Source organism: Myxine glutinosa, chromosome 1, assembly GCF_964187855.1.
Source record: "Myxine glutinosa chromosome 1, kmMyxGlut1.1, whole genome shotgun sequence".
In the NCBI taxonomy this organism is placed as follows: domain Eukaryota; kingdom Metazoa; phylum Chordata; class Myxini; order Myxiniformes; family Myxinidae; genus Myxine; species Myxine glutinosa.
Window position 1 is genome coordinate 380,921,423 of NC_136261.1, and position 15,817 is coordinate 380,937,239.

At 43.9% G+C, this 15,817-nt stretch overlaps 1 protein-coding gene across 1 annotated transcript in view; it reads right to left on the bottom strand.

Moving 5' to 3' along the window:
• LOC144893374 (uncharacterized) overlaps window positions 1-8,009 on the bottom strand; it is an 84,807-nt gene extending 76,798 nt beyond the window's left edge. The window contains 3 exon segments of the mRNA XM_078783961.1: window positions 204-230; window positions 4,496-4,690; window positions 7,868-8,009. Of these exon segments, the coding sequence (XP_078640087.1) occupies window positions 204-230; window positions 4,496-4,690; window positions 7,868-8,009 (364 nt within the window).
• Window positions 8,010-15,817: the final 7,808 nt, after the last annotated feature.

The window sequence follows — 15,817 nt, forward strand, 5'->3', positions numbered from 1 at the left end:
CCTGTAAAAGAAATGCAATTCTGTTCAATACTCGTGATATAATTCTGACAAACGTATACAAACATGTACATATTGTCCTGTCGCCCAACGATTAAGATCACTGGGTGACAAATGGCCCATCGTTGTTACTCCCGAGGTGGCAGCCCGAAAATTGGCAGTACTTTTTGGCGTGCACACGGGACAGAAGGCGGCGAGGTGCTCACCTGGACAGAAGCCACACGGGTTTATTCCTGAACCCACGAACAAGGAAACACAACACAACAAATGAAATGCAACACAATCATTTAATGAAAATAAATTAAAGAAGTGAAAAAGAAAGATGAGGTGAAACTAAATCCTAATTTGAGACATCTACACTCAGTCACAAAAACACACAGGGGAAAACATAATCAAAATAAAATGCTTCCCTTTTAGGCTCCCCCGAAGAGCACCACTAACCAATAGCGCCCCCTGCTTCAACGTTGCAAAGGTTCCACAAAACTCCGAAAAGTCTCCTCACAAGCGCACATGAGCCAGCCGCAGCCGAAAGCTCTAGACCAAAGTGACCGAGAGAACGACTCTTCTTCTTTCTTCCTCTCGAACCCTCTCGATGATGTCACTCTGGCCAATCCCGAGCCCCAGCGAATCACCCTGTCTCCACGAACAATGACGAAGCTTGGGGCATGGCCTGCCCGTTACAATCCTCTGGCGGCGGGGTATAGTTGCCGATCGAGAATGTTTGGGGTTCTGACGGCAGTTATGTTGGTTATGGTTGGTTAATGGATGGTTTTATGGTTGGCCTTGTTGTAATTGTAAAAACATAGGGAAAACCCACCGAGGGCAATCACATTCTGGGGGAAAACTAATCTTAACCCCTATCTAATTACCATAGCTTCACTTCTCGTGTGAAGACACTTAAACAACCTAAGCTCCGGATTCCCTACAACGAGATGTCTCATACTCGTCCACGGTCCATGCTATAACTATACCATCCTGCCTCCACTATGGTAATCCATAATCTACCCCCACAAACGTAACAATATGTATTTGTTCCACTTCAAAAAAGTAAAAAAATATTCTTGAGGTAAATATACAGGACTGTGCAAAAGTTTGGGTTTTCCCCAAGATATTCATAATGCTGTGGTTTTAGAACACTGCTCAGAGGCAATGGCAACCACCATACAGGTCCCTTCATGTGGTTATTTCCATTGTGTAAGATTAGAATAGCTCCTTCCCCTTGTGTAGTGGGTTAGTGTATCATAATAAAATGCATTGGTGAAGGTTAGAGATGATCTGTTGGTCTCTGTCGTAGCTCTTCGCTGAGCCTAGACCTTGAATTAAAAAAAAAAAGACTCATGAGGCCCCATTAGACCTTAAAGACCCCTTTATACCATCAAGACCCTTTGATATGAGCCAAGATTTTTAACAACTTAGGATGAACCGTTTGAATACAGCAGGCATGCTACATCACAGACAAGGTTTCTTATATCTCAGCTTGCCTTTTCTGAGACTAAACATCTCATAACATGTCACATTTTGTGACGTTACATCGTTTTCTACAGTAGTACTATTGCTTCATGGTTTTCCAAAGAAGTATAATTGCATTCGTGATCCACTCACTATTTTGTGTGGTCCCATATGTGGAACAACAATACATCCAAATTGTTTTAATTTCTACTTTTAGTTATTCTATCAATATTTCATCATTTGTGGTGAAGAGCATTAAATCATTAATTTACAGGAGATGTGTCACCTTTCCTATTTCTTTGGATGTTCTTCTATTGGTTGTAAGGGTATATCCACGTCCTTCTTTGGTGATGAGGTTACTGCGCGCGTGTGTGTGTGTGTGTGTGTGTGTGTGTGTGTTTACAAAAAGTGATCACATGAGGCCAAATATAGTTGAATTGTACTCTCTCCACCAAGGCTACAAAGTTCACCACCACATCATGCCATCCACTTCCCCACCCAAAATATTATCTCGACACAGTAACCAAAACCCCCAAAAACAAGATTATCAGCTGATTGTTTCCTCCCCTTCTCCTCTTGCTGTTGCGACTTCCTTGCGTCCGTCCAACTGTGGCCTGACTGCCTTACTATCAATTTGTTGCCTTTTTTTCTCTCTGTCACCTCATTTTTCGATGAGCCAAGATCATATTTAAACATGTAAAAGAAACCCATGAGAAAAAAAACAAGTAAAATGTCATAGTCCCCATGGTTTTACTAATTTTGCCATACGGAGTTAAAGGCCGTCAGTCGGCCATCTTTAGTTGGATTGCAACACAAAATCTTCTGCATATGTATACTCTCATGCATTGTCGTTGTGCCAAGTTTGAACAAAATCAGTCCATGCATGTCATAAATGGTTGGGGACACAGTTGAGGAACAAAATGGCCACCAATCAGCCATCCTGGATCGAATCTCGAAAGCTAAGGATGTGCATATGTATCCCATCATTCATTTTCTGTGTTCCAAGTTTGAACAATATTGGTAAATGCATGTCCGTTAAATGGTTGATGATATGGTCAATATTGCGTTTTTACAACAAAAATGGCTGCCAGTCTACCAGTCCGCCATATTTGATAAGATCACAAAATAAAGTGAGGTGCACATATATGCCGTCATGTGGTGCTTATGACAAGTTTGATCAAAATCGGCGATGCATGTTCAATAAATGGTTGGGGATATGTTTAAGGAACAAAATGGCTGACGGTCGGCCATTTTGGATCTGATCTCAAAGGAAAATGACGTGCATATGTTAGCCATCATTCCTCATCTGTTTGCCAGGTTTGAACAACATCAGTAAATGCGTGTCCGAGAAATGGCCGAGGAAGTTTTCAACACAGTGTTTTTACACCTAAAATGGCCTCCAGTCGGCCATCTTTGATTGCAAAGCAAAACAAAATGATGTGCAAATGAACACCATCATGTGTTGTCTTTCTGCCAAGTATGAACAAAATCGGTCCATACATCTCTGGTATATGGTTGCAGACAGGTGGACGAGACCCAATCCAAAAACCCCCGTTTTGGACAAAGTCTAACGGGGGCTATACTAACAGGTGTCAAATGAAAATGCAATCAGAATTGATTGTACAAATTAAGGAAAATAAGATACAACAAGGCATATTTGATATAATACCCGTACAGGAGTTGGTAAAAATATTTGATATAATAATGAAAGGGATAAATGATGTTTGAGAAATTGATCGACCATCATGGTTATTTCTTAAAGCAATTAAATCACAACGTGGTTATTTTTTCTTAACACCAGAGTTCATCATCAAACTGTTCGAATCAAAATGTGTGGACATCGACAGAAACCTTCACGGGGATGGTTCGTGAGGACAGAAGCCTCAGCATCATTTGGTTCAGGTCGATCCAGGTGGACGTCAATGTCGTGCTCAGTTTTCACTTCCACTTTCACAAATAAATCTGGAAAAGTAACTTTTATTAAATGCAGGCACTCTTGTGTCACATGTATAGCTGGTTCCACACTCTTAAAATATAGAAATAAATATTGCATTAAAATCGTTAGAAAAAATTAAAATCTCGATCAAAACATTAAAATCTTCCCTGAAGAGAGAAAATAAAACATTTCCCTCGGTAATGGCGTCATGTAAAAACATTACGATATCAAAGTATAATGTTCTGCCTCAAATATGAACTCAAATACAAACTGCCTCGATGTTATGAGATGCTTCCTCCCTGACCACATCTTCAGCAGAATTTCACCACCACCGAAAATCACAACCAGCAAAACAGAGAAGGTAAGAAAAATGTACAGCGGCGAAATAGAGGTTTTCTCCACCAAACTGCTTTTATTGTCAAATTATAAACCATTGCGATCCAACATGCAACTTTTTTGTCTCGAAAGAGTGTGGCAGGTTAGCATGTTGACAAATGCAGATAATCTTCTTGCAATATAGCAAACGCATATGGTTATGTTTGTTTGTTTGTTTGTTTTTGCGACCAAAACGTCTTCTTCTTCAAAAAAAAAAATTAACACCCAAAACACAGTCCGTGAACTCTTAATTACATTTAGACTGCTGAGACCCCTCAGACCTTTGACGACCCTTTAATTATTTTTTTTAATACCTACTTCTTTTTGAAAAAACCTTTTTGAAATGCCGACTTCTTTCCTGGAAGTCGGAGCAGTGTCCATGTGTTTTGTACCTCTTCCAACACCCACCCCCTTCCCATACCTCTTCCCTCCAGCCCTCTCCCTCACACAGATCTCCCGATGTCCCTATTGTCTACAGTTTCCATGTTCTCTGCTGTTGTACTTGTGTGCTTCCCTCTCTCTGCCCATATTGACTCCCACTCCCTGTATCATATGTTTTATGTGTCATTTTGTGTTTTTGTGATTAATGTTAGCTCTTATGTTAACTCTTCTATTGTTGTTTCCCCTTTCTATTTTATTCCCTTCCATTCTGCTCTAGGTCTTTGAGGAGCCTCCATTCAGTATCCAAAAAAAAGCGCACTGAACAAACACAGATACCATCAGATTCACACAACTCACCATTCGGCTGGTTGCTTTGCTCCTCAGCCAGACCAAAGGAGTTCACATCCTCTATCTTTATCTGCAGAATCTCGGGAAATGCTTCCAGCTCCTCAACCTTCATTCCACACACGAGCACAGTCAGCTGTTCCGATTCCAGCTGCATATCACAGGAATCCTTCTCACAGCGAACTTGAGCGTACATGGTTCGTGAACCTTGAGAGGCAAAAAACATCCCACTCTTCCTGATGTTTGCTCCACTCTGAGTGCCTTGATCTAACAAAGTGCCAATATATGAAGTACCTCTGCACTTGAGGCATTATCTTCTGTTTAAATCAGTTACAGTGCTTTAAACTTTCACCACACTAAGGCACACACTCTGACCCCCAAAAAACAAAATTGCATATCTTAAGACAATACTGTAATTGTATTACATGTTGATGTGAATGTTGATTTTGCCAAATGTAATACATTAAAAGTTTCGAAATTTATGTAAAATCTCGGCCTGTTCAGAAATTTTACGATGAAGACATTCAATGGTGGGAAGGCCACACACAGAAGCACAGGGGATGTGTATGAAGCCTGGGTATTTGTGCTCAGATGTAATCCATGCCACTGATTTGCTGATATGCAGACAGTTTCCCCACATCAATAACTTTCTGGTAATAAATAAGAAACCAGTTTTAAGAAATCGGATTGAACAACAACATTACTCTGGAACTTGTTGGTGGGAATTCAGTTCGTCACACTGGCAAGTAGCACTTATTCACCTGTATTAAAGATTTAAAGGAAAAGCATTTGTATCATGAGAGAATTTGAACACTGGAGGAAAGTGAAGTTTATTTGGAAATTCAATGACCGTATTTTCACAGGAAAGAGGAAGAAGAATCGCCGAGTCCCAAAATTCCAAAATGTGAGGGGGAAGAGGTTGCCAGATCGTACTTTCAGAGAGAGAGAGGGGGAAAGAAAGATTTGTCAGGGGTGAAGGACATATTTCAAGTGTTTGACCAGCTTGTGAATTTTTTTTCATCCAATTTATTAAACACAATCTCCCTTTGATTTATTAAACCACAAATCCATACCGGCTTTGGGAAATAAATTACCAAGTGGTTCTGCATCTCTTCCATGAGCAGTCTCCAACACCGTCCCTCTGTTGTGGAAAGGTCAACATTCTCCATTGCTTCCCATAATCTCCGATGCAAGAACAATAACGTGACACAATAAACTTTGACGCAGGAGATCACTTGGCAGTTTGACAGAGTATCCTCTGTTTGCGGGAGCATCAGGCTGAAGGTAATCTTCACCTTGTCGCGTTTATTGAGCATCTTAAAGGTCTCCATGTCCATGCATTCAGGTGCACCTGCAGCCAATTGTTGTTGTTCTCCTTTGTATATTTCCCAAGGAAGCAATATTAATTGCGACGGACTCCACAGAGCGAGTATATTCCAAACAAGGTCGTACAAAGGCTTCATGGAGAACGACGAACATATCGTCATCCAGGAACATAAAGGTGCTTCTGACTCTTTCTTCGGACTTTTGTTTTGCTTGCTTCACTCCATCTCATCCTCCTTTGCTTTTCTTGCATTGCCAGTCTTCCATGTAATCCCCTTCAGACCTGGATGAGTCTATTCCTCTCAGCGTCTCAACCCATCAATTGTATTGTCCTGTCATCCCTGGCGGTTAACACCATTGGGTGATGAATAGCCGAAACAGTCCTTAATTCCAACAGTTGGCCTGTCGCACGTGGTGAGGGAACCAAGGTGCTTACCTGGATGGAGCCACATCGGTTTATTCTCGAACGCAACACCATGCAAACAGGATACATCAAATGAAAGTACCACGGTAATTATTTACTAAAAGTAATTGTACTTCGAAAAAAATGAAAGGTGAGGTAAATCTAAAATCTAATTTGAGACGTCTCCACTCAGGCACAGAACAGACAAAGAGATAGATGAAGAAAATGAAGGTTTCTGTTGGAAGGCCGGCATTCAGCTTGCTCAACGAGATCGTTGAATGAAGTCAGGACAACAAGGTGGCCCGAAGCCGCTCACACGGGAAATGCACAAAATGGTGCAAAGTTGCTCTCTACGGCCTCACAAACGTGAGGTAATTTGTGCGGCCAGTTATCTTTCACTCGTCTCTTCCTCCAAACCGCAACTCATCTTCAAAAAGTTCTCCTCACGATCGCACACAAGACAGCCGTGGCCAACCGAGACAAAAGGCAGACCGAGAGAGAGCTCCAAAGACTGAGAAAGAAAACCTGAGACTCTTCTTCCTCGAGGATTCAACAGTCAGAGGCTACTGAGCCAGAGCCAAGAGATGCGCTCTTCTTCCTCCGCTCCCTCTCCTCCAAAGTGCACAAAAGTACTTGGGCAAGGACTTCTGTAACTCATTGGGACTAATACAATCTGTCAACTTCCCAAGCCGGATCTCAGTCAACGGAGCATCTTCTCTTCTAGACTTGGTTATGACTAACTTCCCTGCAAATGTCTGCTGCTCTTCTTCTGCTCCAATCGGCTCATCTGATCATGTGCTTGTTAAAGTGGACATCTCTCTGACCATTCTGAGAGAGCCTCCTCAGCGTCGACGAGTCTGGCATTTCACTCAGGCCAACTGGCACAGTCTTCAAGCAGCCATCAATCATCTGGACTGGTCTCCCATCTCCACCACCTCTGACATCAACTCATCCTGGGAATTCTTCCAAAGTAAATTGCTCTCTCTCATGCACAGATTTATCCCACCTCGTCTTCAGTTGTCATACCTTTCCTCCCGTCCATGGTTCACGGAATCTTGTGGTGAGGCTTTTGCCCAGAAACAACTTGCCTTCGCCTCCTGGAAAGCAAATCCAACAGAAGGAAATCTCATTTCCTTTCACAAAGCCCGAAACTAGTGTGTGTCCACACTCCGGAGAGCCAGGAAACAATATCTCTCCTCTCTCAATACTGAACTCTCAAACCTGCCCCCTCTTCCAAATCCTGGTGGCGTCTGGTCAAACTGTTTCTGGTATTTGTTCCCCCTCCATCCCCTCGCTTACCTCAAACGGATACACAGCTGACTCCGCTCATGAAAAAGCTGAATGCCTCAACTCTGTGTTTGCCTCCAAATATTGTGTCCCAAACCCATCCCTCTCTGTACCCACCGTACCCAGTCATACCCAGCTGCTCCTGGACTCTCGTGTTTTTTTTCTCTCCTGACAAGGTGGAGAAATTTCTGTCAACCCTCGACTCTGATTCTGCAACTGGACCTCACGGCATCAGCCCACAGGTCCTAAAATCCTGTGCTGCTGCTCTTTCACTCCCTCTCTCTGTTCTCTTCACCCTCTCTTATGCTCAAGGTCTCTTACACTCTCTTATGCTCAGAAGAGTGTGACTCCACCCATGATTTTAGTGTTACCTCTGAGATCCTGTAAGGTGCGATCGAGAGCCTCAAATGCAAGTCTGTGGGACATTGTGCACTCATCCCATACTATCAGCTTGGCCTGCTTTAGAACCTGTGCCTGTCCAGATCCTTTGCCAATATTGCACACAGGACTCATTGTGGGCCAGGTTCAGTGGCAGCTTAAAGGCAGAATGAGCAGTCCTGCCACCTGTGAACAAAGTTGCAGCAATTCCAGATGAGGCCACTGCCATAGCAATCTGCTGGAGTGAACGAACTTGTGCCAAAATTAAGTTGATCAAAAACGTTTTGCCTGTTCCACCAGGGGCATCAAGGAAAACAATTCCACCCGAGTCAGATGTCAACAATTGTTTGATCCTTGTATAAGCTTCTTTTTGATCTGGAACCAAGAGTGGTTCATTTTGGTGGACATACTGTTGCAGCTGTTGAATGTCGTAGGTGGTTGCCTGAAGCATCTCTCGACTGAGAGTTGCAGGTTCAGTTCGTACAGGAGCAGGCAGTCCACACTGTTGAAGATCCTTGCCAGCCATGGACTGTACAGTATTTTCAATGAGTACCAGTGCTTGTTTGTACATGGCAGAGGTAAACTGCAGGTTTGGGCTTTTTGACTTGTTGTGCATGATACAGTATGTCTTCTGTCATGCTGTCCTGGTGATTATGCCAAAGTTGCTCAGGATTGAATGGTGAACAGGCACAGATAATGACAGCAAAGAGGCTCCTCATCTTGCTTGGAGAATGCGAGACTGCAGCCTCTTCCAAGATACTGTTCCAATGTGCATCATCTTCCAAGAGACCTCTTCTCAGGCAAGCTTCACGGTATGTTGCCCAGACATATCCAGCAACTGTCTTGAGATCCTGGAATGAGGTTGGACCATGAATGTTGTGCAGGAGGAGTCTGAGATAAAAGCTCTCAGAGTTGCTGGGATGAACAGTGTAGACACGACCTAACACTTGACTGGATCTGATGTGAGGGTGTCCAGGGATTGTTGCACCTTGCTTTCTTGGCTGAAATGCCTTTTTCCCTTCTTGCCAGGTGTAATATCCGGGCATTTCACAGTGGAGAAGACTTCTAGCAAAGGAATCCTGTTTGCACAAATCAAAGAATGCAGTTAGTTTGGTTCTAGGTGGCTGCTGGGCTCGCTGCAGCGTGGTTTTTTCTGTGAAGTAAACTCTTTCCCCATTTTCCAAATGGATCTCAAGATGCATAACATTGGGGTGGCGTTCATGAATGGGAAAGTTGAGAATACGCCACACAGCCTCATTACTGCTGATGTAACGACCCATCTGATATGCTGATACCTCATCATTTTTGGTTTCCTCTCTCTGCAGACCAAAGACTGCCTGATCAGTACCTTTGTTGACGTACTTCAAGACATACTTGACTGAGTAGCATGCTTCAAAATTGATGTGTGATTTGAAGATGCGTGAAAGGAGAGGGTTGAAGGGCACCACCCACTGGTTGTCAATGACAATTTCTTGTTGTTTCACTCTGAGAGTAGTGGTGAAGCCCCCATCACCTGGCTTTCTTCTTCTGTACAAAGGATATCTTTCCTGATCTGTCTGAGTTTCTATAAGAAGAGGTCTTGGGTATCGTTTTGTGCATTTTCCCGCTTTCATGCAAGGAGAATGAGTGTTGATGTGACCACGTGACACGAAGTGCATAAACTCGACTGTCGAGGACACAATTGTGGGAACGTTTCCATGTGTTACCTCCAAGGTTGTGGCAATCGTAGTGAGGAGGCTTGCGTGCTCCTGTGACACTTTGGGCCATAATGGCGGGAGCTTTGCTCCTGGTAGGCGTTACCTCTCTCGGCAGGTCAATGGACCGTGTTCATAAATAAGACCAGTTCTCTTTGTTAATCCAGTTGGCGGTTTATTGCAACTTCAACAATGAACACGGTCTGAAAGACATAAGAAGAAACGTAATGATCAGTAATGATTAAGTATCCTCTAACCACAGGGACCATGGAGTATGTGCTTCACCACTACTTCGTGCAATACTTTGTCCTCGGTAGGATTTGGAATCTCTGCACTGATGATATCATCTACCTGAGCTGGACGAATCTTATCCTTAAGCCAGACCAAAATGTGGATGTGTGGCAATCCACGCTTTTGCCATTCAATGGAGTACATGTAACATCTGCAATCTCCAAAAACAGTACCTTTTGTGATGATATTCATAAGTGAAACTAGAACGCCACTCAGTAGAGCGCATAGTCCTGCCGTGGGTCAGGTTGGAATCGTACGATTTTACAAAATTTTGAGGGAGTAGTTCAGTGACAACACAAGACAAGACAACACAAGACAGACACTGCACAGATATATATTTAGAATATATTGAAGATAATGTTTAAAAAACAAGGCAATTTCACTTACATTTTCGGATTCAGCGTTCAATTCTGGTGTATTTTGAGGCATGTGTGACTTCAAATAAAATTGGAAGCAAGGAAAAACGTTCGTTTCATTCCTTAGGGATACAACATGTAAAACTGGCCCAAACGTGAAAACAAAACTCGCTCATTTTAAGTCGTACAAGCTAATGCGACCACTCATTCTTCTGGGAAGAATCCCGTGCACATGCTGGTCACACTTATAAGTCACCTAAGGCTTTATAAGTTCATCAAATACTGACACCGCGATTGACATTCGCTGAGGTAGATGTTGATATCTCTTCTGAGGTAAAAACAAAACAAACAAAAAAAAACAAGCACAAAAAGTTTTAATTAAAACAAAAGCCGCGTCGATGTTACACAATGCTTGGATGCAGCTGTGCCTATAACGTCGATGTTATAGGCACAGGACATTCCTATTGATTCGATTACTTGATGTTATTTTTCCATGCCATGACCATGCCGCGATTTAAAAAATATATATCTCGGCAATTTCCCGTGTGTAGCGACACGTGAACGAAGCTCCTCTCTCCACATTATTGTGACGACGTATAAATTAAATATTTCATCGTGACGATTGTCATCAAATGGACGAATTTTTAATATATCTCGGCATTTTCCCGTCTGTTATTTCAGGCGGTGTATGACTGACCATGCCGCGATTTAAAAAAAAAAATATCTCGGCAATTTCCCATGTGTGGCGACACGTGAACGAAGCTGTGCTCCTCTCTCCACATTATTGTGACGACGTATAAATTAAATATTTCATCGTGACGATTGTCATCAAATGGACGAATTTTTAATATATCTCGGCATTTTCCCATCTGTTATTTCGGGCGGTGTATGACTGAGCATGCCGCGATTTAAACAAAATATATAAATCTCGGCATTTTCCCGTCTGTTATTTCGAGCGGTGTATGACTGACCATGCCGCGATTTAAAAAAAAAATCTCAATGGACTTGAAGTTCCAGGCCTTTGAGAATTCATTTCGTTCTATAAACGGCAACTTTCATCGGATTTTCTTCCCGTTTTTTTTCAACCGAGTCTAAAACTATGTTAGCGACTGTGAAAAATGAAATGATATATCGAATTTGATTTGAAAGAAAACTGTGTGAGAGAGCAAGACACCACGGGCCTACAAAACAGGCCTCAAAGCTATGCGAGTTAATAAAATGGTGGATATTTGTTTATATGAATCCTCTCCCAGAATGGGTGGAGCTATGGTTCCCAGAATGGGTGGAGCTTTGAGGTTTTGTCTTCGCTGCAAGAACAACAACAAGAACAAGAAGAAGAACAAGAACAACAACAACAACAGCAGAGGGCACTCTATGAGCAGCGTCTGCGACGCGGCTTAAAACAGTTTTAAAGCATTATACGTATCAAACGATACATTCTATGAAACGGGGAAACCTAACACACTTTGGTGGTTTTAAAATGACAGAATATGTCTTTTGGTTCAGCAGTTCAGTTTGGTTCAGTAGCAGGATTTTTTTGGTTCAGCAGTGATTCTGTGGTGCATAGGGACCCCCGTGCCAAATTTGGTGAAGATCCGTTGAGAAATGGCGACGCTGTTTCAGAACAAATAAACAAACAAACAAACAGACAACCTTTCACGCTTATAATTAATATATATATATATATATATATATATATATATATATATATATATATATATATATATATATATATATATATATATATATGCAGAAACCAAGGGCTCTCCGAGAGGTGGGGCGGAAGATGGGCCCAAACGCACAGATAAAACGGATAAAGACCCCCATACTGATGTTGACAAACGAGAACGGATTGTGGATGCAAGTCTGGTAAAATGTCAGTGTGGACGTGAAGTTCGGATCCATCAGAGGGTTGAGGATCCATCAGGCCAGGAAAGGGTGTGGGAGTGATCGTGTGGGAGATGTATGTCTATGGGGTGATAGTGTGCATGTGGAGGCAGGGCAGGTTCGAGAGAAGTGTGGGTGTGGACGTGAGTTTGGGTCAGTGAGAGGATTGCATGTCCGTCAGAGCCGAATGGGGTGTGTGCGTAAGGTGGGTGAGGAGGAGGTACAGCAATGCAGTGCCTTTGAAAAGGGGACACGTAAGACGGCGGGAGAAACAGCCAGGTAGCAAGCCACAGTGTTGTATGTCCTGGGGTTGTACTTCAGCAGGGAAAGGATGTGAGGAGGAGAGTGAAATGGCCAGGTATGGGAGAAAGGGAAATATGGGAGAGAATGGATGGAGTGATGTGTGGGGCGCTTCATAGGTTGAAAGGAAGGGTGGAAGATAGATTGAGAAAGATGAATGAGATTGTGTTTGAGTATGCATGTGTCACGTTTGGAGTGAAAGAGTGTGTAGAGAGGGGTGACAAGGAGGCATGTTTGAGCAGGAGGCAGAGGGAGATCCATGAGTTGAGAATGGAGTTCAGGAGTTTGAATGGAAGATGGAAGAGGGCAGTGGAAGGGGAGAGGAATGGGCTTGAGGTGTTGACGAATCAGGTGATGAGGTTGGTGAAGTTGAAGAGAGTGGAAAGGATGAAGAGGCGATGAAAGGAGAGGCAGAGGAAGAGAAAGAGGTTCTTTGAGAAGCCTTTTCAGTTTATGAAGGATCTGTTGGAGCCGTGTTGAGGTGGTGTACTGAAGGTACCAAAGGAAGAGTTGGAAGGTCACCTGCGTGTCACGTATGCAGACACAAGGAGGAACGAAGTGGTGGAGGACATCGAAGGATTGGTGAGACCGACAGAGCCAGGTGTTCCATTTGATTTGTCAGAGCCAATGATGTCTGAGATTGAGGCATGAGGCAGTTTTGAGGAAGGCACGGGCGACATCGGCTCCAGCACCAAGTGGAGTGCCATACAAGGTGTTTAAGAGTTGTGAAGGCATCAAGCAGTATCTGTGGAAGGCTCCGAAGGTGGTATGGAGGCAAGGAGTGGTGCCCAGTCAATGGACTAGGGCAGAAGGAGTTTATCTTCCAAAGCAGGAGGAGGCTGTGACACTGGAGCAGTTTAGACCAATATCATTGCTCGATGTAGATGGGAAGATATTGATGAGTGTCTTTGCGGCACGGCTCTCAGGCTTCATCAGAGGGAATGGTTTTGTGGATGGTTCTGTGCAGAAGGCAGGAATACCAGGATCACCAGGATGCATTGAACACTCGGCAATGGTCTGGCAAGTGTTACAGGAGGCAAAGAGGCAAAGGAAGGATGTGGCGGTGGTATGGCTGGATTTGGAGAATGCATATGGGTCAGTGCCGCATGCCTTGATCAGGTATGCCATGGATTTATTTTGGGTGCCACGGAGATTTAGGGATTTTTTGATGGCATATTATGATCAGTTTTGGATGCGGTTTGCGACACATTCCTATGTAACAGAGTGGCAGAAGTTGGAAGTGGGGATCCTGATGGGATGTACCATCTCCCCTATTTTGTTTGTGCTGGTTATGGAGTTGTTGATACGTGCGGTGAGTGGACATGGGAAAGAAGTGGAGCTAGCCCCTGGTCAGAGGTTGCCAGCAATGTTTGCTTTCATGGATGACCTGACAGTTGTCCAACAGTCCGCTGATGCAGCAATAGAGTTACTGGGACGACTGGAAAGGTTGATGCGGTGGGCAAGAATGGGATTTAAAGCAAGAAAGTCGAGGAGTGTGGTAGTGAGACGAGGAGTGGTGGATAACATGCACAGGTTTGAGCTGGGAGGGGAGGTGGTTCCATCGTTGGTAGAGGCCCCTGTGAAGAGTTTGGAAAGATGGTATACAGTGGAGTTGAATGATGTGGGAACAGTGGAGGAGGTCAGAAAGAAGCTTTTGAGAGGTTTGAAGAGGATTGATGGATGTGGTTTGCCAGGTGAGTTGAAGGTATGGTGTTTGAAGTTTGGATTGATGCCACGAGTATTGTGGCCATTGATGATGTATGATATTGCAATTGGGCATGTGGAGAGGATGGAGGTTGTGGTGAGCGGGTTTGTGAGGAGGTGGTTGGGAGTGCCATGCTGTTTGACGAACATTGCCTTTTATGGTCAGGGTGGGAAACTCCAGTATCCCTTGACATCATTAACCGAGGAGTTTAAGGTGGTGAGGGTGCGGAAGTTCATGATGTTGACGGGATTCAAGTGATGCAGTGGTAAAGAATGCTCTCCCAGAGAAGAAGGGAAGTCGGAAGTGCAAGAGCAGAGGTGGACGAGATGGAGGAGCGGTTGCAACAGGAGGAGGTCATGGGGATGGTACAGCATGGGAAGCATGGCTTGGGGTGGATGAAGCATGAGCGATGGGGAAAGGCATGTGTGAAAGAGAGGAGGAAGATGGTTGAGAGGGAGGGGAGAAGGAAGGAAGAGGAGGGGAGATATGTGAAAGCAGTCGGTCAGGCACAGCAAGGTGCTTGGACTAAGTGGGAAGGTGTGCGGGTGAGGATATTGAAGTGGCAAGAGATTTCGAGGATGGAGCCAATATTTTTGAATTTCCTGTTGCGGGCAACGTATGATGTGCTTCCGTCACCAGTAAACTTGAGATTGTGGGGGTTGTTGCAGGAGGAGAGATGTTATTTGTGTGGAGGTGTGGAAACGGTGCAGCATGCACTGAGTGCATTTTCAGTTGCATTGGCAGCAGGACAATACAGGTGGCAACATGATCAGGTGCTGGCGGTGGTGGTGCAGATGGTGATTGGTGCAACAAGAAGTGCTGAGGTCGAGAGAAAGAAGAGTGGAGAAGGAGACTGATGGGGGAGAGGTGTGGTTTGTCAAAGAGGGCCAAGTGGTAAGAGGTGGAAAGAGGAGGAGGTGGAAAGCAAGAGGGCTGTCAGATGCTTGTGATTGGCAGGTAGTGGCAGATCTAAAGCCACAATTGGTATTCCCAGAGGAGATCTGTGTGACAAGGTTGCGGCCTGACATTGTCATTTGGTCAGGTGCAACAAGACAGGTCATCTTAGGGGAATTGTCGGTACTTTGGGAAGAGAATATGGAGGAGGTGCACGAGAGGAAGAGAGGAAAGTACAGTGAGCTGGAGGCAGAGTGCCGGGAGAAGGGTTGGCGAGTTTCGTGTCAGCCATTTGAGGTGGGGTGCAGAGGGTATATTGGAAAATTCCTTTTCTGCATTTCTTGCTCAGCTTGGAGTGTGTGGGACAGAAAGAAGGAGGATGTGTGACAAGGTGGCCCAGGTTGCCTTGAAAGGCTCATTTTGGATATGGAGGAAGTTTATGGAGGCACGTCGAACGGTGTAGGTTGGTTGTGTGTATTTTTTTTTTTTTTTTTTTTTTGTTACTATTATTATTTCTTATTTTGTGTATATGAGTCAGTGGGTGAGGGTGTGTGTTTTTTTGCATGACTTAAATTTTGCATGAGTGTGTGTTTTTGTATGTTGAGTGGTGTATGTTGTAAGGGTATGTGGTTGGTTGGTTGGTGTTGTGTGTGTGTGTGTGTGTGTGTGTGTGTGTGTGTGTGTGTGTGTGTGTGTGTGTGTGTGTGTGTGTGTGTATGGGTGTGTATGTGTGTGTATGAATGATCTGGTGTCTTTTGTTGGTGAGTGCTGAAGGGTATAAAGGTGGGTGTTTGAGTGTTCCACCGTGTTTGTTTG